At 44.3% G+C, this 22,887-nt stretch overlaps 1 protein-coding gene across 2 annotated transcripts; it reads right to left on the bottom strand.

Annotated features, from left to right (window-relative positions):
- Nucleotides 1-257: 257 nt before the first annotated feature.
- On the bottom strand, nt 258-11,874 carry LOC309799894 (required for drug-induced death protein 1). 2 transcript variants are annotated; one of them, XM_082613522.1, is made up of 3 exons: nt 11,543-11,874; nt 10,954-10,985; nt 10,602-10,679 (listed from the first exon to the last, which is right to left on the bottom strand). In XM_082613522.1, the coding sequence occupies exons 1-3, from the start codon at nt 11,837-11,839 to the stop codon at nt 10,622-10,624; spliced, it is 387 nt and encodes a 128-aa protein (XP_082469648.1). In that variant the 5' UTR covers nt 11,840-11,874; the 3' UTR covers nt 10,602-10,621. The 2 variants fall into 2 exon arrangements, with proteins under 2 accessions (XP_082469647.1, XP_082469648.1); XM_082613521.1 differs by lacking the exons at nt 10,602-10,679; nt 10,954-10,985 and adding an exon at nt 258-2,764.
- Nucleotides 11,875-22,887: the final 11,013 nt, after the last annotated feature.

Below are 22,887 nucleotides of genomic sequence, written 5' to 3' on the forward strand. Positions count from 1 at the left end.
GGCCACTAGACTCTCTAGATCCAAATCAGAGGTTCTGGAAATCTTCGTTATTAACAAATGCATCAGCTGAGGCTCCTGCACACTGACACCTGTTCTCTGGAGAACAGTCCCCCTTTAACACCCAAGCAGAGTCCCCAGTGAGTCAGGGCCCCTGTCACTCCTCTTGGTCTTGGGGCAGCATTGGGCTCCTGCTGCAGGCCCCAGGGAGGTGCCCCCCACTGCATGAAGGGGTGAAAAACTCTTCACGCACAGAAACATTAGACAAATTGGGGCTTTTATTTACAGGATACGGAAGAAAAGCATACAAAAGAAGCCTCTTGGTCAATCGTGTAAAGGGAAGGTTCCAAAACTCAATTTTTAGTAGGGTGTGAATGCTGATATATATATTTTAAAACTAAAGAGAAAGAAAAGGCAAAAAGGTAATCTGCAGCATGGGTGCCTTGTCTTGGGGGAAATGACAACTCAGCTGAGTGACAGTTTAGAGCAGTTCATCTTCTGTGCACACGAATCTGGCTCCCAGGACCATCCCTGCGATGTTTTGGCTTTTGAAATCTCTGGATTAATTCTTAACCAGAATTCTAAAACGTGAGGGCCAAATGTGCTTGGCCTTATAATGTCTCTAATTTGGGGGTGAGGGGGGGTGATTCTCCCTTGGACAGGCTTCAGCTGCTCTCTTCCCTGCCAGGTCACACTTCTACGTCCCCTGGGAGACTCAACGGGCTTCTCTGGGGTCAGGCCAGCAGCACTGGGCCACCGGGCAGGTGTCCTCAAACCCACACAGGCTCCTTCTTCCCGTCTGCCTTTCCTGTGACCAGCAGGTCTCACAGGCCTGACTCTTTCCCACCTGACGATGCTTTGCTTTTTCTTCCATGGATGTCGCCTCTTTTCCCTGACTCCCAGCGTGGCCAGGCACGCTATAATTATCGTACATGTGTGAAAATGTGCCATCAACTCTCATCATTTGAGCTAAAACAAGACCATTTGTTTTCTCTTTTCCTCACCGATATTAATGATGCAGGAATTGGGTCCAAGTTCATCTTCAGCGTGAGCCTCCAGAACGTGAAGCACAATCTAGCTTCATGGCTACAATGCTCTACTCCACTCGTTCCTCTTCCTGTCCATCTGTCTGTCTTCCAACCTTCTCCACTTCCCGTTGCCACCTGGTTGGGTCTGACGGGTGAAGCATGAGCACTGAGCCATTTCCCTGCCCCGGGGAACTTCACAGGGCAACAAGCAGCTGTTGCCACCAATCCTGCAGACTGGTCCGTAATAACTATTCTGGACTTCAGGACCTTCTGGAAACCAGGTCAGAACAGGGGCCTATCGTGGAGGCTGGCAGCGGGCACCCCCCTGTCCGATGGTCCAGTGGCAGTCCACGGGTCACCCTCCAGGCCCAGGACCCTCGCCCGCCCTAACTTTGAATCCAGCTGAGATGACGTCAAACTGGGCAGCACAGAAGAGGAAAGGCTGCTCCAAAGGCAGCCAGTGTGAGCTCACAGGCCTCAGAGGGTCTGGAAGAACGGTGTCTCTGGTCATCCAGCTTCCCCTGGACCCCGCCCAGAGCCTAAGATTTTCCGGCGCTGATAACGCAGACCTGGCACCTGTGCTTCCGCTTCTCTCGTCCAGCATCCTTCTTCTGCTTCCTTCGTACCTGTCTCCTACCTTCTGGGTCCTTCTCTAAATCATACACTTTCATTTCCAGGTATAGCACCTCCCTCTCTCCCCAAAGAGAGCACCCTTCGTTGGCTTGATGTTGAGGAAGAGGGGGCTGATGGTACCCCAGGCAGCTGAGTCAGGAGGCCCACGACCTCAGCCAGCCGTCTGCCTGCAGGAGAGTCTGGCCAGCTCCATGTGGCTGGGCTGGACTGGGCTGGACTGGGCTGGACTGGGTCCGGCAGCCCTCAGGAGCGCTCTCTCCCTCAAACAACCTGCACCTGAACTTGCAGATCCTCCCACCCTCATCACCACCTCCACATTCATGTCAGAGAAGGTGAAAGTGACAAGTCTTCATCTACTTGAAACAGTCATGACACATCGTCAACACAGTTTTCAAAGCATCGTAGCCTTCAAAGAGGTTTTTCTTCCTTCCTTCTTCTCAAGCCTGTAATTAAAACTCCTAGTGGCAAAGGGTACAGGAAGGAGATGGGGGGATGACTTCAGGAACAAACAGTTCCTTGGGTGTCCTCAGAACCAAAGCAGCTAAGGGCTGGGAGTCCTGTCAGCCTGTGAGCTTTCCAGAATTGAGCAAATCAGCTCACTCCAGATCCAAATCCCCCATCCGTGTCCCTGATCACCACTCTGCTACCCACCCAGAGCGCGGACTTCCGTCAAGTGTTTGTCTCCACACCAGCCCCTGCCCCCTTCACGGGCAGCTCCGGTTTTAGCGAACTAATCCTAATCCCAAGCCTGACCTCAGCCTAATTCTCTGCGGGATTGTCCACCAGGGCCACCTGTGTCCCAGACATGTGGAAAGCTCAGCAGCTGGACGGGGATGACTCATCCGAAACACTCATCCAATTCAACCAAGACATTTTCTTTCTTCAGAGTATTTTGTGAGTTCAAGTCTGAGATGCTCCTGGATTCGCACTCTTCCCGGAACAGAGGCTTCCAGTCACTCCCGTGGCATCTGCCCAGGCAGCTCCCACTAGCGGACAAATGACACCACACTGGTGGCCACTCCGAACGGGGCGGAGTAGGCAGCAGCGAATCCCTGCAGGCCGACCACGATGTAGCGGCATCCTTTGGTGATAACCTTCCCAACGTTCTATTTTTAGGAACAGAAGAAAAAAGCAAAGGGTTAGGCGAGGCACCTTTGTAATTTTCCATGCACCGTGGTGCCATACATAAAGAATCGTTTCACCTCATTTTCCCAGGGCAAATGAGCCAGCTAGCATCTTCTCAGCTCTCTGGGGTCCCACACCCAACCCCATCATACAAACACTCGGGGGCTCAGCACAGACATCAGCACCTTGAAAAGGGCTTTCCAGCCCCGCATGTTTCCAGAACATTCAGAGATCTTCTTGGAAACAGCAGTGAAGCTGCTACTTTTAAAACCAAACCAGTTTTGTTGTATTTTTTAAACCAAAGCCCATTCTCTTCTGTTCCAGCTAAGTTACTGGCTCTGCTGAAGGCTGGGTCGAGAGTTTTCCATCATTCACCTGATCTGAAAGCCCGCCCAGTCCCCCCTCTGCCTCCAGGGCACACCCCTTTCTGACCCACATTTGTGTGAAGAGTGCTTCCCTGGGCTTCCCTGGTGGCGCAGTGGTTGGGAGTCCGCCTGCCGATGCAGGGGACACGGGTTCATGCCCCGGTCCGGGAAGATCCCACATGCCGCGGAGCGGCTGGGCCCGTGAGCCATGGCCGCTGAGCCTGCGCGTCCGGAGCCTGTGCTCCGCAACGGGAGAGGCCACAACAGTGAGAGGCCCGCGTACCACAAAAAAAAAAAAAAAAAAATCTCCTACTGCTCTGTCATTGCTGCATCCACGGAAGTCTTGGGTTCCCGTTACAATTCTACACTCCTTGAGGGTAACGACTGGGCCTTCCTTTCTTGATACTGAGGTGAGTATCCACTCTCCCTCCTCCTTCTCTTCAAGGCCTGGTGCTAGACTGAGGGCATCCAAGGGATTCAAGTGGAATCACAACAGAAAAGTGAAGACCACCACCACCGACTAACCCTGATTGTGCTGCTGCCCCTCCCCCTTTCTCTCTCCACCCCCAACTTCTGTCATCCTTCTCCGTGACGACAACATCCATGTAGGTGACCTGGACATCATCACACATCTTGTCTCTACACCCTTGATTTTTCCAACCCCAATAACCACTTAAAATCCCTGATCACAATCACAAACCTGCCTTTGACTTCCAACACTGCCTGGCCAGCCTAGTCTGTCAGTCCAGTAGGCTGACTGTCCCTCTCTCCCAGATATTATTTCTTACCTTTTCCTTTCGCCAAAAGCCTCTCTGCCCCCAATGCACAGAGAGAAACACACAGTGTCCATACCCTCATTAGAGGATCCCACTTCATCTCTCCCTGACTCAGAAGTCATTAGGGAACCCATGCATCCTCTACCACTGTCTACACCTGCCCCAGCTTCTCCTCCCACCTTGCCGGTGTCCCAGTAGAGAAAATGGCCCTCTTCCCCCAAGGCCATTCCCTTGACACTTGCTGTTGGTACCCTCTCTCACCTTGCCCTCAGCTTTCCCTTCTCCAATATCACCATCCTCTTCCTCCCCATTGGATCATTCCTATCAGCTTACAGATATGCTCAGCTGTCCCCTTGACTCCATACCCTTCTCTAGGTCCTGCCTGGGTCTCTGCTCTCCTTCACGGCAAACCAGTGGAAAGCACCATCTGCATGTACAGCTTCCACTTCCTCCCTTCTTATTCCCTCTTCCTCTACCCTGACCCATCCAGGACTGCTTGGTCATGGCCATCTGCCACCGCCATGCTGCCTGAGCCAATGAGCATTTTTCTGTCTTCCTCCTGACTCTCAACAGCTTTGGACAAACTTCATGAAACACTCATTTGGCCTCTTTGACTCCATATTCTCTTGGTTTTTCCTTAACTCACATGAAGCCCCTCCTCAGCTTTCTTTTTTTTAAATAATTTTTTTTATGAATAAACACGAAAAATCCAATTTTATTCTAAATAAAGAAATCATGTGACTATCAAACTGGACAAGAACTTTTTTTTTAATTTTTTTTTTATTTTTTGCTTTATAACAAATTTAATCAGTTATACATATACATATGTTCCCATATCCCCTCCCTTTTGCGTCTCCCTCCCACCCTCCCTATTAAATAATTTTTAACTGAAATATAGTTGACACAATGGTTCAGGTGTACAGCAAAACGATTCAGTTATTCATCATATACATATATATATACATACATGTATATATTCTTTTTCAGATTCTTTTCCATTCTAGGTTATTACAAGATATTGAATATAGTTCCCTGCGCTATACAGTAGGTCCTTGTTGTTTATTTTATAAACAGTGGTGTATATCTGTTAATCCCAAATTCCTAATTTATCCCTCCCCCCACCCCCCTTCCCCCTTTGGTAAGTTTGTTTTCTATGCCTGTGAGTTTATTTCTGTTTTGTAAGTAAGTTCATTTGTATCTTTTTTTAGATTCCATATTTAAGTGGCATTATGTAATATTTGTCTTTGTCTGACTTACTTCACTTAGTATGATAATCTCTAGGTCCATTCATGTTGCTGCAAATGGCATTATTTCATTCTTTTTTATGGCCCTCCTCAGCTTTCTTTCCCTTCTACCAAACTTTAAAATGTTGGAGTTGTTCAGTACTGTTCTTTATTTTTTATTTAAAAAAATATTTTGGGCTATAATCTCTCCACAGGTGGTCTCATCCATTTCCAATGACTTTAAGTATTTCCTGTATGCTGATAAATCCCATATTTATATCTTCGGCTCAGACTCAAATATTCTGTTCTCTACTTGAGGGCTCTACTTTTTGAGGCCTCATGATCCCTCTGGCATACACTCTTCCTTGCTGCTATAAACAGACAGATCTAACTTGGACTGGCTACTAGTGCATTCCTAGAGGCCTTTGGCTATCAGGCTTCAACAAGAAGGATGCACCAAGGAGTTAAATTTATCCATGATTATACAGCTGGTAAGAGGCAGGGCTGAAGTTCAATCCCAAAGAAATGTCACCTTAGGGCCTGTGTTCTTACTCCCCACATACACTTCCCTTCTTTAAGGAAGTCAGTACATAACCTTGCAATTGATTGCTTGCAGCCTGGGCTTAAATTCCAGCCCAATCGCTTATTTAATTTTCTTTGGCTTCAGTTTCCTCACCTATAAAATGGGCACATTTAGTAACCACCTCATTGGGTGAAGAGGCTTGAAAAGGTTTACGCAAGGAAAGCCCTTAGGACAGTGCCTGGCACCGAATGCAGGCAGTAGGACTGCCCCCAAAGGTCAGCTATCTTTATTGGAAAATAACCTTTGCCTCTTTTTATTCTACAGTAATTTACATTTGTGGTGGTAATTTTGGAATCTAAGGTATTTTGTTATCTGTTCAGGAAAGTTTCTTAAGACTGTACTTTCCTATGATATCTGGCTTATGTCAGCTTTCAGAGACCTCAGGATAACAGGAGAGAAGGAGGTCATGCTCAGTACTGTATGCCCAGCATCCAGAAAGGGCCTGGGTGTTTCCTTTGGTTGTTCTCAGGCCAAAGGAGGAGATCTGGGAGAGGAAGGTAACTCTGATGGCCTCTTTAGACACTGATTCCCAGGACACTGCCTTGTCAACTTCCCAATGAGACATTAGGGTGTGTGTTGGGGGCAGGGAGGCAGTGATGCTGCTAAGAGAAACACCTCTATAAATGTGTAATAAGATTCCGTGGGAGAATTTTACGTACCTGTTAGAAATAACAACAACGAGAAAAACTGTCCTCCTGGAGTAAGTATTAACAGTCCAGAGCATCCTTTATAAGCCAAGCCCCTAGAATCATGGATGGCCTGCATTAAACTTGACATTTTGGGTATTTGTACATCCATTTCCCTCAGCCTGCTATTTTAAAAAACTGCTTGTCACTTCATCTTTGCAAATGAGAAAAAAACGTTACTAAAATAGCTCATTAGCTAGAACACAGTCAAAACACAGATTTGAGAAATGTGATGCAAAGAAATGTAAAATAGCATCCACCATTTCAGTGTCATTGAAGGGAGCAGATTTTGAAATCTTTTGATCCGAACAGAGTTTCAACACATATAATCTCTCAGAGGGGCCTGGGGGATCATGGGACAGTGTGGTAGGCTGAATAATGCCCTCCCCTCAAGATGCCCATGTCCTAATCCCCAGAATCTGTGAATATGTTACCTCATATGGCAAAAGGGATTTTGTGGATGTGATTTAATGAAGGATCTTGAATTGGGGAGACTACCATGGATTATCCAGGGGGCCCCAATCATTATAAGGATTCTTATATCTTTATAAAGATCCAAATAAAGACAACCACCCTTACAAAAGGGAAGCAGGAAGAGTCAGAGAGAAGGCAATGCAGTGCCAGAAGCAGAGGGACAGAGAGAAAGAGATTTGCAGATGCTATGCCACTGGCCCTGAAGATGGAGGAGGGGACCTCTGGAAGCTGAAAAGAGCAAAGAAAGGGTTTTCCTCTGGAGCCTCCAGAGGGAACCAGCCTGTTGACTGTAGCTCAGGGAAGACGACTTCTAGCCTCCAGAACTGTAGGAGAATAAGTTTGTGTTGCCTTAAATCACTATATTTGTGGTAATCTATCACAGGCAAACTAATACAGGGAGTGAGGCTTTTCTGGGGGTTCCCGGGTAACCCCAAAGATGTCGGAGATTTCCTGCCCCACCCCCAGTTTCCAAAAGGGAACCAGCTCTCAACAAAGATCCCTTTCCCCCAAGTATAAAAATCAAGTCTTCCCTTGTGAAATTTGGTCAGGACCCAGGCACAAAGCTGAGGTGGGCTGTCAGCTACAGAAGCTGATTTTTTTCTGAGTTAGAGCTCATTAAAAACGGATCAGAGAAGAAACAGTCAGATGGGACCTCTCCTCCATCCCCTTAGATAAAAGCCAACAACAATTACAGGACCCTCGCCATATGCCAGGTGCGTTCCAAGACCTGTACATGGACTAAACTCACTTACTCCTTACCACAGCCCTAGTATTAGCCCATGTGACAGATGAGGAAACTGAGGCAGGGAGGAGAGCAGAGCTCAAGGTCACACAAACAGTAGGAGGCTGAGCACAGCTGGCGCCTGGCAGTCTGGCTCCAGGGCCCCTGTCCTAACCCCCTACTTAGACGTGGGACATTTTTCTTCCTCTTGAGCTCAAGGTTATTCCACACCCTGTGTTTCCCCTCTCCAACCCCCTCCTAGCTGCCCGATTAACAAAATTTAATAACTTTCCTTATCTGCGCTTCTCCTTGTGGCTCTCAGAGGTGCCTGGGAAAGGCGACCTCCTATTGGAAGCTAAGTTTGGGGTTTGGTTCCCTCACCCCCCCTTCTCCCTCCACCCTAACTGCTTTTGAACAGGCAGGGGCCAGGGGAGACTCCTGACTCCCAGCTCTGCTGCTCTCCAGCTGTGTGGCCTTCAACAAAGAGCTTAACTTCCTGAAACTCCAGTTTCCTTCACTGCATAATGGGAGTCCATGGCTTTCTAAGGTCGTTGAGAAGATTCAGGGTTATTGTGCATCGTACGTGCAACAGAGCCCCCAGCAGCCTGTGAGAGCACAGCAAACCCACACCCTTTCCCCTTCCCTGCACCCAGAAAACAGCACTCTCCCAGCAACTCCTGACCATCTGAACACTCACATCATTACTTAAAAATCAACTGGGGCCACTGACTGCCAAGAGTCCCAGGCACCCAGCCTTTCGAGCCCAGAGGTTCCTGCCAGAGACTGGACCCAGCACAGCATTGGGTCAACCCTGTTTGGGGCCAAGGGGCAGCAGGGGAAGGGGAACCTATCCCAGGACAGTTCACAAAAGCCGAACACCTTTCTTTAAATAGAAGCAGGAAGGGACTTGGGTGGAGGATTTGAGCGGTTAACAGATAAAAAGGAACTTTATTCACCCTTCCTTGAAGGGTTGAGCTATTTGCAGGTCATTCCTTATTCTAATGGCCCACGTGCAATCAAATTTCACCTGGTGACCAAAGCAGGGAAAGTCACCTCCCCATATGTCTAGCGGAGACGTGGCTATTCTCATGGATTTTCAACAAAGAAGGGTGGACCATCTGCTTCCTCCATGTTGGGGCTTAGATGTCGACCTTCTTGGTTGCCATCAAGAAAATGGAAGTTCGGGGCTTCCCTGGTGGCGCAGTGGTTGGGAGTCCGCCTACCGATGCAGGGGACACAGGTTCATGCCCCGGTCCGGGAAGATCCCACGTGCCACGGAGCGGCTGGGCCCGTGAGCCATGGCCGCTGAGCCTGCGCGTCCGGAGCCTGTGCTCCGCGACGGGAGAGGCCACGGCAGTGGGAGGCCCGCGTACCGCAAAAAAAAAAAAAAAAGAAGATGGAAGTTGTAGGGCAGAAAGGGCACATCCAACTCCAACATGACAGCGTCCCCGCCTGGCCTCCGGGTCTATTGAACTAGCATGGAACACTCACTCCAGAGCTCTCACCTGCCTCATCTCTGCTAGCACTCTGCCCTCCGCCTTGGAGGCCACCCCTTCTTTACCTGGGGAAATTCTTTTTTTTTTTTTAGGTGAGGTGAAATTCACATAATGTAAAACTGAACCACTGTCAAGTGAATAACTCAATGGCGTTGAGCACCTTTACAATGTTATGCAAGCACCACTTCTATCTACTTCCAAAGTATTTCCATCATCCCCAAAGGCAAACCCCCACGCATTAAGCAGTCACTGTGCATTTCTCCTTCCCTTCAGACCCTGGCAACCACCCATCTGCCTTCTGTCTCTCTGGATTTACCTATTCTGGATATTTTATATAAATGGAATCATACATACGATACGTGACCTTGTGTGTCTGCCATGTACCTCCTTCCTTTTTACGGCTGAATAGTATTCCATTGTGTGTATGAACCACATGTTGTTTATCCATTTATCAATCGATGGACATTTGGGTGGTTGCCACTCTTTGGCTATTGTGAATACGGCTGCTGTGAACATGTACATGTATATTTGTTTGAGTGTCTGTTTTCAATTCTTTGGGGTATGTACCTAGGAGTGGAATTGCTGGATCATATGGTAGTTCTGTGTTTAATTTTTTGAGGAACTGCCAAATCGTTTTCCACGGCAGCTACCCCACTTTACACTTCCACCGGCAATGCACAAGGGTTCCGATTTGCCACGTCCTCACCCACACTTGCTATTTTCTGTTTTCTTTTTCCCTAATAATAGCTATGTTAGTGGGTGTGAACTAGCTCCTCATCATTAACCTGTGAAACCTTGACTCATCCTCCTGGGCCCAGTTTCCATGTCACCACTGATTTGAAAACTTCCCTGACTTTACAGCCTCATCCCTGAAGACTAACCACCCAGGCTCTTCCCATGCAGCTCCATGGTGGTGCCCCTATGGCAGCAGCTCCCTGGGAGGCTGTGGCCTCCTCTAGGGCAGGACTGCATCCTACCCATTTTTGTATCTCTAGTGCTCAGCACAATGCCTGGCACATAGTGAGAACCTTCAAAGCATCTTCAGCTCAGCCAGCCTCTGGGCTGAGATTTCCACATTATCAGTTTACCAACGGAGAGGCAAATGATGGCTTTTTTGTGTGTGGTACGCGGGCCTCTCACTGTTGTGGCCTCTCCCGTTGTGGAGCACAGGCTCCGGACGCGCAGGCTCAGCGGCCATGGCTTACGGGCCCAGCCGCTCCGCAGCATGTGGGATCTTCCCGGACCGGGGCACGAACCCGTGTCCCCTGCATCGGCAGGCGGACTCTCAACCACTGCGCCACCAGGGAAGCCTGATGGCTTTTTTTTTTTTGTGATCAGCTGGGACCAGGAAGAAGGATAGTTCGTGCTAGCATGATTCTAAGCCTGAAAGTCCCAACTTTATAGCTTTTATTAATATACTGTACCACTGCCTGCTTGTTTACTGTTCCCAAAGCTGCTGACATACCTTTAAAGAAGATGATGAAGCTAAGTTTCTAGGTGTGGCGACTTCGGTTTCAGGTATGATAAGAGGTCACTGGAGGACTGGATGATATATCAGATGGGGCCCCTGCCCTTTGGCCAGGATAGAATGAGTTTTGTGATTATCTTCTGGGTGGCCTTGTCCAGTCCCAGGGACCAGAGGCAGCAGTAGCTTCAAGCGCTTCCAGGCCAGAGCACCTGGGAACTGCTTTGGGGCTTTGGTCTCTGAGGAGGAAACTGCCGTTTTGTCCCATATTCATATTCTCTCTCTCTCTCTCCCACCCACCCCCATGCAAATGACAGTAGGTTTGCAGAGTACACAGATAGCTGTCTGGGAGAAAAGTAGATTCAACAAGTGAATACTTACGGATTGCTGAGCTCCCAGGCCCTGGAAATCACCTTGAGAATATTGGGAGAAATAACCAAACAATTCTCAGCTAGTAGGATATCCTCGAGAAGACATTGCGGGAAAACAGACAAACTGGGCGGTACCTCCCTGCTTTCCAACTGGGTCACCTTCTACAAGTCACCTAACCACGCTAAGCCCTCAGTATTCCCACTTTTAAAATAGGGACACTGATTCCCGTCCTACCAACTACACAAGGGAGTGGGAAGACACACCTAGGACAAGAACCACCTGGGTAAGCGACCCCTTGGGAAGGTTACCCACCCGCCAGCATCGGGATAGCCGTGGAGCGGTGCGCAGGGAAACCTCTGATTTAATCTCTATCACTCTCCGCAGCTCACTTTCCCCTTACTGCCCAGTTCACAGAGTGAGCAGTCTCGGGGCTCCAGGAGTGAATGCCGGGAAGGGGGTGCGCGTGGGAGGCCGAGGGGGTGCAGGGCAGCGCAGAGAGGCTGAGACCGTCAGACGGTGGGGAGCCGACTCCAGCTCTAGGGCGGGCGCCCCGCGCTCCCCGACCTCCAAGGGACAGTGGGGGCGGTGGGATGCCTACCTTGCCGTACTTCTTCAGCTTCTGCCGGTACCTCTTCTTGGGCTTCTCGCCCGGCGCCGGCTCCTCCAGCGGCTCGTAGCGCTCGGGGAGGACCGCGAGGTGCACCCTCCGCGCGCTCCGGGTCCCCGGGCGCTGCGCGCTCGCCCCGCTCTCCGCCGCCTCGGCCCCGCTCTCCAGGTGTTCCAGGATAGCAGCCGCCTCCTCGTCCCCCTCCGTCCGCCCTCGCCCCCGGGCGAGGGGCCTGCAGCGCGGGAGACTGCTCGCCGCCTTGCTTCGGAGCCTGGCTCCCACCGTCATGGTGCCGCGGGCCCTCCGGCTGAGGTCTGTGCACGAAGACACCAACCTTTGCGCCCAGCCTGCGCCTCCGCCCCCGCCGCCCGCCCTTGCCCAGCCCGGCCCAGCCTGCCCCAGCCCGCCCCAGCCCGGACGGGGCAGGGGGGCGGTTGTTGGGGGGCGGGGGCGGGGTGGGGGTAGGTGGATGGGAAACTTGGGATCGCAGCGCCCCCTGGCCCTAGGGCCCGGGATGGCGGCGGCTCCACCCAGGCCTGGCTTTCTGGGGGGCGGGCCCAGCCGCCAGCATCCCATCCTCCAGCCAAAGGGGTGAGGGATGCTCCAAAGCTCAATGCACAATGAACACGCAAAGCACGTTCAACCACACTTGCAACGAAATAAGTGAACCCCAAATAGTGAGACTTCCTTTGCACACGTGCAAGCTGGCAGAGATGATAAGAGATGGTGATGATGGTGGTGATGAAAAAGATGACAGTAAAAAAAAAAAAAAGATGACAGTAATAAAGATTATACTCAGACTTCCCTGGTGGCGCAGTGTTTAAGAATCCGCCTGCCGGTGCAGGGGACACGGGTTTGAGCCTTGGTCCAGGAGGATCCCACATGCCATGGAGCAACTAAGTCCCTGGGCCACAGCTTCTGAGCCTGTGCTCTAGAGCCCGCGAGCCACAACTACTGAGCCCGGGAGCCACAACTACAAAGCCCTTGTGCCTAGAACCCGTGCTCCACAACAAGCGAAGCCACTGCAATGAGAAGCCAGCGCACCGCAGGAAAGAGCAGCCCCGACTCCTCGCAACTAAAGAAAGCCCTCGCCCAGCAACAAAGACCCAACGCAGCCATAAATAAATAAATAAATAAACTAATTTAAAAAAAAAAAAGATTATACTCAATGCTGGTGAGGGTATGGTGAGAGGATAGTTATAATACAATATTCATGGGTCGCAAACTGGAGACAGGCTTTTGGAAAGGCAATCAGCAAATATTTATCAAGAGTTCTGAAAAACGGCCATACCTTTCTAGGTGCCTATGTTAAGGAAACATTCAGAAACACAGAGCAGCGTGTCCACGGTGTTAACCACAGTCCGACTTCAGCGAAAAGGTGAAGGAAACCAACGGGGATGGGCAGGTGAAATTCTGGTTCAAGCATATGATATCATATGAAGTAATCATTAAAATCACGATTTTCAAGAATATCACTCTGGGGGAAAAAAAGAGAATATCACTCTGGTAGGTATGCATTCTCAGGTCACTGTGAATCTCAGTCTGTTTGGGATGCCTTACTTTCTTATGTGGGTAAGTGTCTTTTAATTCTTGAAAACTAAGTATAAAATATATAAAGTATAAAATAAGTATAAAATAATGTGTTAGTATTTCATTAATATTTTAATACTATTAAAATGTGCGATATGTTTAAGAATGATTTGGTTACACTGCTCTAAGTACATAAAATAGTCATAATTTAACATATTAGAATATCAAAAATTACTGGGGATTTCAACGTAAAATGTAAAATCAAGTAGTTTATTTAGACTTATAAGTTTAACTTGAAAGGAATACAAAAATAAGTTGATGTCCAATTCCATGTAATGCTCAGAGACTTGAACTTGATTTTAAGTTAAGCCTCTCTCCTCCCTCAGAAAACTTAAGCACGTGCAGGGCTGTGATTATTCGCAGAAGGAGGGAAAACAGCAGAAGCGTGGCTTTCACCCTGGTCTGTTTTTCAAAGCAGGGAAGCGCACCTGATTATAAGCAGGCTTGCTACATTCCTTCCAGGACCCAAAGGACTCTGCAGCATGCTCATCTCCTAGCCTCTGCTCACAGGAAAGAGAATGGAAAGGGCTGAGTGCCAATCCATAGGAATCTTTCCTTCCTGGTAAGAATTAGGAACCTGACCTTCAAAGGAGCAAAAACATTGGAGGGCTAAGATTCATGAAAATATATCATCAGTTAGTGAGTAAAAAAAAAAAAAAACTTAGACACCTCAGAGTCTTAAAACTAATTGCTTATTTGGAATAACTTGCATAAGACAGTTACAGATATTGAAAACAAAGTTTCCATCTGTAGACATATAAAGGTTTTATGCTTTCATCTTTTGTTTTGTAATAAATGTGTGAATTTGGAAAGAAAGCAAAAAAAGGAAAGGGAGGGATTTTTATGGACCTGAAGTTTTATGCATTAAAATTGTTTAAAGCTATTAGTTTATTTGTGTAGGCTTAGACTCCAGAAGAAACATATCTCTGGAGCTGAAAAGAGCTGGTTATAAACAATGGAACAGATATAACAGGTTTAATTTTCCAAAGACTGCAATGTAAAGTGACAGGGTGAGCAGTTTTGAATCCTAGCTAAGTCTCAGTCTTGGGGCAGCCCCCCAAAAGGGAGGATGGTCTACCCTTGACTTTTCTCATGTTAAAACATTTTCTTTTAAAGATTTTTTTAAGTTTGGAGCCGTCTACATTAACTATCATTTAGTTCAAAAGGTGGTAAAAACAGATGGCATAATAGGAAGAGGAAATTTAACATTTGCATTTAAGTTTTTAAGTATTTTCTTTCTTTCTTTCTGTGGCTGCGTTGAGTCTTCGTTGCTGCACGCGAGCTTTCTCTAGTCGCGGCGAGCAGGGGCTACTCTTCGTTGCGCTGCACAAGCTTCTCGTTGTGGTGGCTTCTCTTGTGGAACACGGGCTCTAGACGCACGGGCTTCAGTAGTTGTGGCGCGTGGGCTCAGTGGTAGTGGCGCACGGGCTTACTTGCTCCATGGCACGTGGGATATTCCTGGACCAGGGATCAGACCCATGTCCCCTGCATTGGCAGGTGGATTCTTAACCACTGAGCCACCAGGGAAGTCCAGTATTTTCTTTAAAAATATCTCTGTAGTTGATCTGTGGTAATCCCATTCATGCAGATCCCAGTGAATGCAAAGTTGGGAATGTCAGGCACAGTACATTTTTATCTCACTTAAGGGGTTGGATTTCTGCACCAAAGATAAAGATCAGAGATTTGAGGTAAATACAATGGAAGCCTGGGACTGCAGTTAAAGGATGTTACAACTAAAATTTACTACAATTGTAAAGACTAGGGTCTTCCATAAATTGCTTCTCTTTGAAATCTGAAGAATTTTTTAAAAATTTTGTTTTCTCTTTCCCAGAGAGAGCAAGCTTTTTCCTGTCTTGTGATTACTGTGAGGGGCTGACCATGTGGAGCTCATCCAGAGTCATCTGAGCCCAGGCTGGGCTGGGCCACAGCTCAAATTAGACCCAGCTCACCTCTGATAAACCCAAGCCTCAACTTCTGGGTGACCACCGTCAAGAGGCCAAAGCAGTTGATCTTATCAGCACTGGGGTTGGAAGGGGATTGGAGCATAGTGTGAGCATTTGTTCACCTTGGCTTCAACTCCAGCAGGGCCCTGGCATCAACCACGGTGGGAAAGTTCGAGAAAGCCCACGTGCTTCCCAGAGCTGCCCCTCTGCGGCTTTCTCAGCACAATTCCAGGGATAAGAGGGCCATCGCGTGGCCAAGTGATTTGTTTACTTTTTATCTGGGGCTCGTCCAGATTCCAGTCTAGCTTGCCAGCCCACATGTAACTAAAAGCTTGGCTCTTTCCCCCTCACCTGTAGGCGTCACCTCTCAGTACCAGGCAAGCCCCCTTCCTCAGGTCCCCGCACCCAGCTCAGCAACTTGCCCGGGAGTGAAGGCTGCACGCCCGCTGCCCATCCGTGAGAGGCTTGTCCCTCTCTGGAATTCCATTCACCAAGGCATCCCTGCATCCCCCACTGGTGCATCATTCTCCATCAGAAGCAGAATCAGAAGTCTTCTGTGGATGAAGCTTTAAAGTGTAATGTATAACATTCAAAATCATCCTTCAACACTATAATGGAATTGTATCTTATTTGGTTGGATTTATTCAAAAGCCACTGAAGATTTGGAAAACCACTGAGCTATTTGCGCTGAATATTGATAACAGAAAAATGTATGTGTAGAGAAAAAAGGTCAGAATTATGACCTTATGAGTTAAAAGAAAACAAACATTTCTGACAAAACCTGAAAAACCTGCTTTGATATGTATTCTCCTTTGCCAACAGTGCATCACTCAATTATATATATATATATATATATATATATATATTTGAATATAATAAATAATAAAAATATCATGTATTTCCTGGAGGTGGGTTAAGATATTTTAATAACTGGTTCTGTATTTAGAAAACAGCAACATGGAAAACTATCTTGGCTTATATATAGTAAAACCAAGTAAATATTTAGTTTGATACAACAATACTTAGCACAAATAATGTACTGATTAGAAGGGAATGCTCTCATATATGGAAGAGAAAAGAAAAACTTGAAGCTGGCAGAGGGTGAGGTGGGGGAAGAAGGTCATTTAAAAGTTCTGATTTTAGGATAGAATTTAGTACAATGGAAAATTTAACTGGAGACATGAAACTGTAGATTCCAAATGTATTAAGACAAATTGAATAGGATGGGTTTGTCAGAATGGGTTTGTCTGGGTTTGTCCAGAATGCACATATATAAATCTCACACATATAGCTCTGCACAGAGTCATTGTAAGTGAGGCAAACAGCGACTAAATGAAATTCCTGTTCAGTACTCAGAAGATTGAACTGTTGAGGTATTTCTATTTATTTTCATGATACGAAGTAATAAAACTGACTTACCCTTTTGCCAGTGGCTGAATATAGCCCAAAGTAAAAAGCAGAAACTAAAATATTAGGAACTCAGAACTGTCAAATGTTGACCAATTCGACTGAAAATGAATGGAACCATTTGAACAGAACTTTGCTAACCCACAGAATGAGGGATTATTTCAGAGTTCTCTAGACCAAAGTAATTTTATTCTATATCCTTTGGTGCACTCTAAGGACGAAAGTAAGTACAAAGACAAATTTGAATTTCATGTAGCAGTTTAATAGTTACTGTTAATACTGGTATCACTCTTTTGGAACATTTTTCTTTTATTGGCAAGTAAAATAAATCAGTAATTCTGTTTGCTTTGTTATAAATCAAGAGTTTCAGAGTGACAATTATATGTGTCATTTATGATGAAAGAAGGCATAATTATAGTTTGGATATAAAATTAAGAATTTACATATTACAGTTGTGAAGTAATGTTAGGACTAAACTGAAAATGGCTATGAACTTATTACATATGAGTGTGTACATATAGACAGATGGATACATAGATAGAGAGGTATTTTTTTCCATCTGTCTACTGAAGTGGCCTACATCTCACATCATCCTAATAGCACAGAGTCAGATAAGCACCTCTAATGCTCATAGTTTGGTTTCTAATATCAATTTCCATGGAACGGAAATGCGGCTTAGGAGAAATTGGCTGAATGTATGTCTGGGATACAGAAGGTGTAAGATGGGCTTGGGATATCTTGTTACTAGAAAGCAAAGACAAGTAAATATTGTGCATTTTAGGCTACCTGGGCCAGTTAAAGGACTGCTTTAGCTAACATAACATTTTGGTCAAACACACACACACACACACACACACACACAACTAATGACCACAAATAATTGAAACAAATTGAGTCAATGAAAAGCCATTAGCTCATCACAGTATTCTAAGAGAAAAAAATGTGTACAGTATGAAAAGAATGTGGTTATAAAAGACTATGGTTTTTTTTAATGTTATTTTAATATCTCTAGGTTTTTGACTCTATTAGACTCACACAATATGAAAAGAATGCAGAATTCCATCAAGTTCCAGAAAATTTATAAAACCATTACATTTTGAAATGAGGGATCCAATGGAATGAAGTTGAGAGTGCCTTTGTAGCCAGATGGAAGGACATTTTAAATAACCTGAGTGAATCAAAAACGTGAAAAATTCAACTGAAGCAGCAAAGAATGTTAGCCTCAAATCCATGAGTAGGCAGAAGAAATAAACGTTCTCTTAGTTAAATCTAGAGAATGTGGGCCACAAGACCAAGCACTTTTCAGGGGCAACGGGGTGTCTGTTGTATAGACAGGGCTGTAGTGTTCCAACCACTGTGGGTAGTAGGACACAAGCACTGCATCCCGGACAGGGGTTTTCTGTGACCTCTAGCGGTTCCCTCTGGTAATAACTGGAACTAACAACAATCTCAACATGTCAAAAATTTTAAAAGAAATGGTATGGCATTTCTGTGCTTTGGGCTGGGATTATATCCATTCAATATGGTGGCAGGGGTTATCTCACCCTGACCCAAATCTTTGACTGACAAATGCATTATTACTCGAATGCAGCTCAAAAGACCAAACTTTTCTGAAGATGGTTCCACCAAGAGAAATATAAAAGGGGATGTTGGTGAGGATGCTGGAAAGCACTGGCAGCACAGAGACCAGAGTGTAAAACCTTCCTGGACCAGACTTTGGACCAAATCATTATGACATCTTTGAATTCTGTTTCCTCATCAGAGAAATGAGGGTGCGAATGAAATGATTTCTCAGGTCACATCTGTCCATGATATTCTGGGAATACAACATGCACAAGAGTTTAAAAATCTGAACCAGTTTCTCAGTCTGGATTCATTTCTTTTTTTATAACTGTAAGAAAATAAACATTTGTTAAACGTCTGGATTGGAGAAGGCTTTTTATGGTTAAGAGTGATGAAAGAAATTATAAAGGAAAGACCAGTAATTCAGAAGACAGCATTAAGAGAAATAAAAGACAAACAACAAGCTGAGAAATACTGGCAGCAAATAAGAAAAATAATAACAGCAAACTTCTATTGTGTCTAACATTTATTAGGGTCTTACAAAGAGCCAGGCATATTCTAAGAGCTCTACATGGTTTCATTTCATGGGTTCATTTCTTTCCATAGTTAATAAAATCCCTTTAACAAACAGGATCATACTTTTTAAAAGCAGCAGGTTAAAGAAAGCATTAATTTACTGCTCAAGTTTTAGATCCCATTTTGTACTTGACGTCTGAAGCAAAAGTGCTTGGATTATTTCACCCTGTCCAGCCCCTTCACAAGTAGCTAAGAAAAAAAATATGTCTGTTGCATATCTATTTGGAGGTCATTTAGTTTTCAAATAATAATAATAGTAAGAATCCATTTTTCATTTGCTGGAGAGAACAGCTGAAAAAAAGCTGTAGGAAAAGTGAAAAGGGGGACTGTCTTTTTAGAGAGAGAACAGAGATCATTTTGATGCTAGTGAAATTGAAATGCCACTGGGGAAGAATTTCCAGCATCATGTTTTCTAGTACTTGCCAGGTATTCTTTCCCCAAAATCTGTTCACTCTATAGGGAGGACGAAAGGCAATTTTAAGACACAAAGTTACCTGAAACTATACAAATTTGGAATCACCTATCTTGAAAGGAAAACATTGAAAGAGGCCTGCTAAATGAAGCCAAGCTGATTTTAGAAAACAATAATAATTAAGAATATGTGTATACCTACAGTGAGGGCATGACTCTTATGAGCTAGGGTTATTTCTGCCCTTTGTTGTTGTTGCTGTTCTTTTTTTTTAAATTGTGGTAAGATATGCATATACGATTGACCATCTTAATCATTTATAAGTGTAGAGTTCAGTGTTGTTGAGTACATTCACATTGTTGTGCAATCATTCTCCAGAATTATTTCCATCTTACAAAACTGAAACTCTAAACCCATTAAACAACAACTCTCCATTTCCTCTTCCCCCAGCCCCTGAAAATAACAATTTTACTTTCTGTCCCTATGAAATTAACTATGAGGTACATAAGTGGAATCATACAATATTTGTCTTTTTGTGACTGGCTTATTTCACTTTAGAGCATACTGCTTATGTTTTCTTCTGGAAGTTTTATGGTTTCAGGTCTTACATTTAAGTCTTTAATCAATTTTGAGTTTATTTTTGTATATGGTGTAAGAAAAGTAGTCCAGTTTGATTATTTTGCATGTAGCTGTACAGTTCTCTCAACACCATTTATGGAAGAGGCTATCTTTTCCCCATTTTATGCCTCGTTAGTCATAGATTGACCATATACATGTGGGTTTATTTCTGGGCTTTTTATTCTGTTCCATTGATCTATGTGTTTGTTCTTGTGCCCAATACCTTACTGTTTTGATTACTGTAGATTTGTAATTTGATTACTGTAGTTTGAAATCAGGGAGGATGTAAACTAAACAGGGTGTATAGTTTGACACAGCCAGTTTTGTTCTTTCTCAAGATCGTTTTGGCTATTTGGGGTCTTTTGTGTTCCCACGCAAATTTTGGAATTATTTGCTCTAGTTCTGTGAAAGATGCCATTGGTATTTTGATAAGGATTGCACTGAATCTGTAGATTGCCTTGGAGAGTATGATCAGGTTAGCAACATTAATTCTTCCTATCCATAAGCATGGTACAGTTTTCCATTTGTTTCTGTTGTCTTCAGTCTCATTTGCCCAATGTATACAAGTTGCTAGTTTTCAGATTTCTTTCAAAGGATATCGTTCCATATTTAGTTGTAGATTCAGTGTATCCATGGAAATAGGTGAGTTCAGGATCCTCCCACATCACCATCTTGAACAAGAACCAGCTTATCAATATTTTCTAAAAATTTTGAACATACGTCACTTTTATGAAAAGGAATAAAAGGCTTTATTCTTTCTTTAAACAGGATAGAGTATAAGATTTTTATTGCTATTATAAATTATTTTATGACTCTTCGATAGACAGGTAACATTCAAGGGACATCTCAACAGATGAAATTTCTGAATTGCTATAAATGTCCGTTGCAAAACTGAGCCAAGAAAAAACGGAGGCACTAAGACACTACTCTAACAGGTAAACATTGATCTCAGGAAAAATCTTTCAGCGACTTAGGAAGTAACTACTTGGGAAGGAAAATGAAAGATAATTATTAACAATTAGCATCAGTTCACTAATGAAACATTGTATCAGATAAACTTTCCCTTCTTCCTTTTGTTGTTTCGTTGTTGTTATTGCTATCATTATTAATGTGTACCATGGGAAGTGTATCTAGATTTAAGCGGAACATTTTGCAAAATCAAAACATGGAAGAGCGGGCAGAATAATAGATTTATTACTCATAATTGGTTACACGAAATACATGCAGATTCATTTCTCCATATGCTTGTGCTTCAAGCCCTTCCCAGTGCAGGCTGAAGCTGGGAGGGATGAGGGAGGGGATGAAGAGGGGTGTGCTTTGGGATGTGGGCTTCTACTTTGTGTCTGGACCTGCAAATATTTAGGGCAGCCTAGCCTTGTCTCTGCTGAAGCAGCATCAGCATGACCAGTTTTGGGGGATGGCTTAGATTCGGCATTAAAAGAGCTTTTCAATCATGATATTTTAATTCTTGGACTAAGTTTATTATCAATTAATCTAGACATGGATAACAATAATCTATACAAATTTCTCTAAGGGTTGAAAAATTTGTCCAAAGTGTTTATGGTGATATCAAACTTCAGAATGCCTCATGTAGAATAAATTAACTACTGATGGCATAAAGAAAAATAATCAACCCAATATAACTCAGGTTCCACCTTAATAAAATGAGCATTTTGAGAATCTATAGTAAACTTTAGTTGGCTTTGTTTATATAAAATAGACATGACTTGGACATATGTTTAAAAAATTTTTGATTTCTCACAATAAACAGGTGGGGTTTTCTATTGTTTTATTTGCTTTATTATATCCATGACACCATCTAAGTTAAAATATGACTTACCTAGAGGTGATCTGAGACTAGTCTTCCTCAGCTTTTTTCAACTTCATATTTCAATTCAAAGTGAATATCACTAAAATTTCTTTTAACAGAAAGAAATTTTAGTGAGTGTATAATCAAATATACCATTCAAACCACTGAGTGTAAGCTGAGTGAGCAGCTTTTAGGAAATTTTACAGAACATGTCTGTTTGTAATAATAATACAGTTGAGCATTAGTTATCTAGGTAAAAGTTTTTTGTTTTTTTTTAAAGATGATGTCTTTTACATATGATATTCCATATCAACAAACAGTTTTTTGGGACTTATTTCCATAACATACAGTATGTTGCTAAGCATGTTGAAAAAGTTGAAATATGTACTGGCTGTAGTATTACCAATTTTCTTTTCAGATAATTCCTCCTTATCATATGCCCTTCTCCTTTCCACACCCTTGCTTTATACTCATGAAAATGTAGTGTTCTGTTACATACAGAGAAAATGCAATGATGTTACAGACCAATGAGATGAATGAAAAAAATATTTAATTTTTAACCATGCTGGCTTAAAAAAAATTGTATTAAAAATGCTATGTAGACCAGTTTCTATATAAATATATGATCTAATTTTTTATAATAATTCAGTTAGAATATTAATATTTGCATGCTGGAAAGCTTTTGAATGGAGGCTATATATTGTGAATATTATTACCATGCCAGGTGATGCACACTTTGTATTCCTATTAATATTCTTGAGGACTGGTCTGGAACATAAGTTACCTAGAAATAGTTCTCCTGGATATTGCTTGTTAAACTTGGTTAAGCAGGACCAATGCAGTATTTAATCCAGGGTTAACTGGTTCCAACTACTGAGGCAAAACTGAGTACCCACTGACCCATGAATTATGAGGTTTTTCACTGTGGCTGATTGGAGCAGGCACTACTTCTGTATGAGGTTTGATGATTGTTCCAATTTTTCAGGTAGTTCTCTCATTGGCTTCATGTAGTTTCTTCACATGCATGCACCAATCTCTGCATATCTCTGGGGTTTGGGTACAGCTCTCTCCCCTCCAGACTTTAGCTGTCTTGGTCTCCCTGGTCTCTCAGCTCTGACTCCTTAATGAGGAGCTTCCACTGCATTTCCCCTCCATGTGTCACTGCCCGGAAATTCTCCTGAGGCAGAGAGCTGGGTCAATCCCCGGGTTCATGTGTTTCCTCTTACGGATCACTGTCCCCCATTGACTGATACACAATGTCCTGAAAACATTTCATCAAAATGAAAACATTGTATGAATCTATTGTTTCATATATTTTTGTCTTTTTCTTTCTTCTTGTTTTAGGTGGAAGGATAACTCTAGTACTTGTTATCTATGTTAGATGAAAGTGGAAGTCTTCATATGCAAGCTGCAAACCTGA

This window comes from Mesoplodon mirus (assembly GCF_964341445.2).
Source record: "Mesoplodon mirus genome assembly, chromosome: 3".
NCBI classification, from domain to species: Eukaryota; Metazoa; Chordata; class Mammalia; order Artiodactyla; family Ziphiidae; genus Mesoplodon; species Mesoplodon mirus.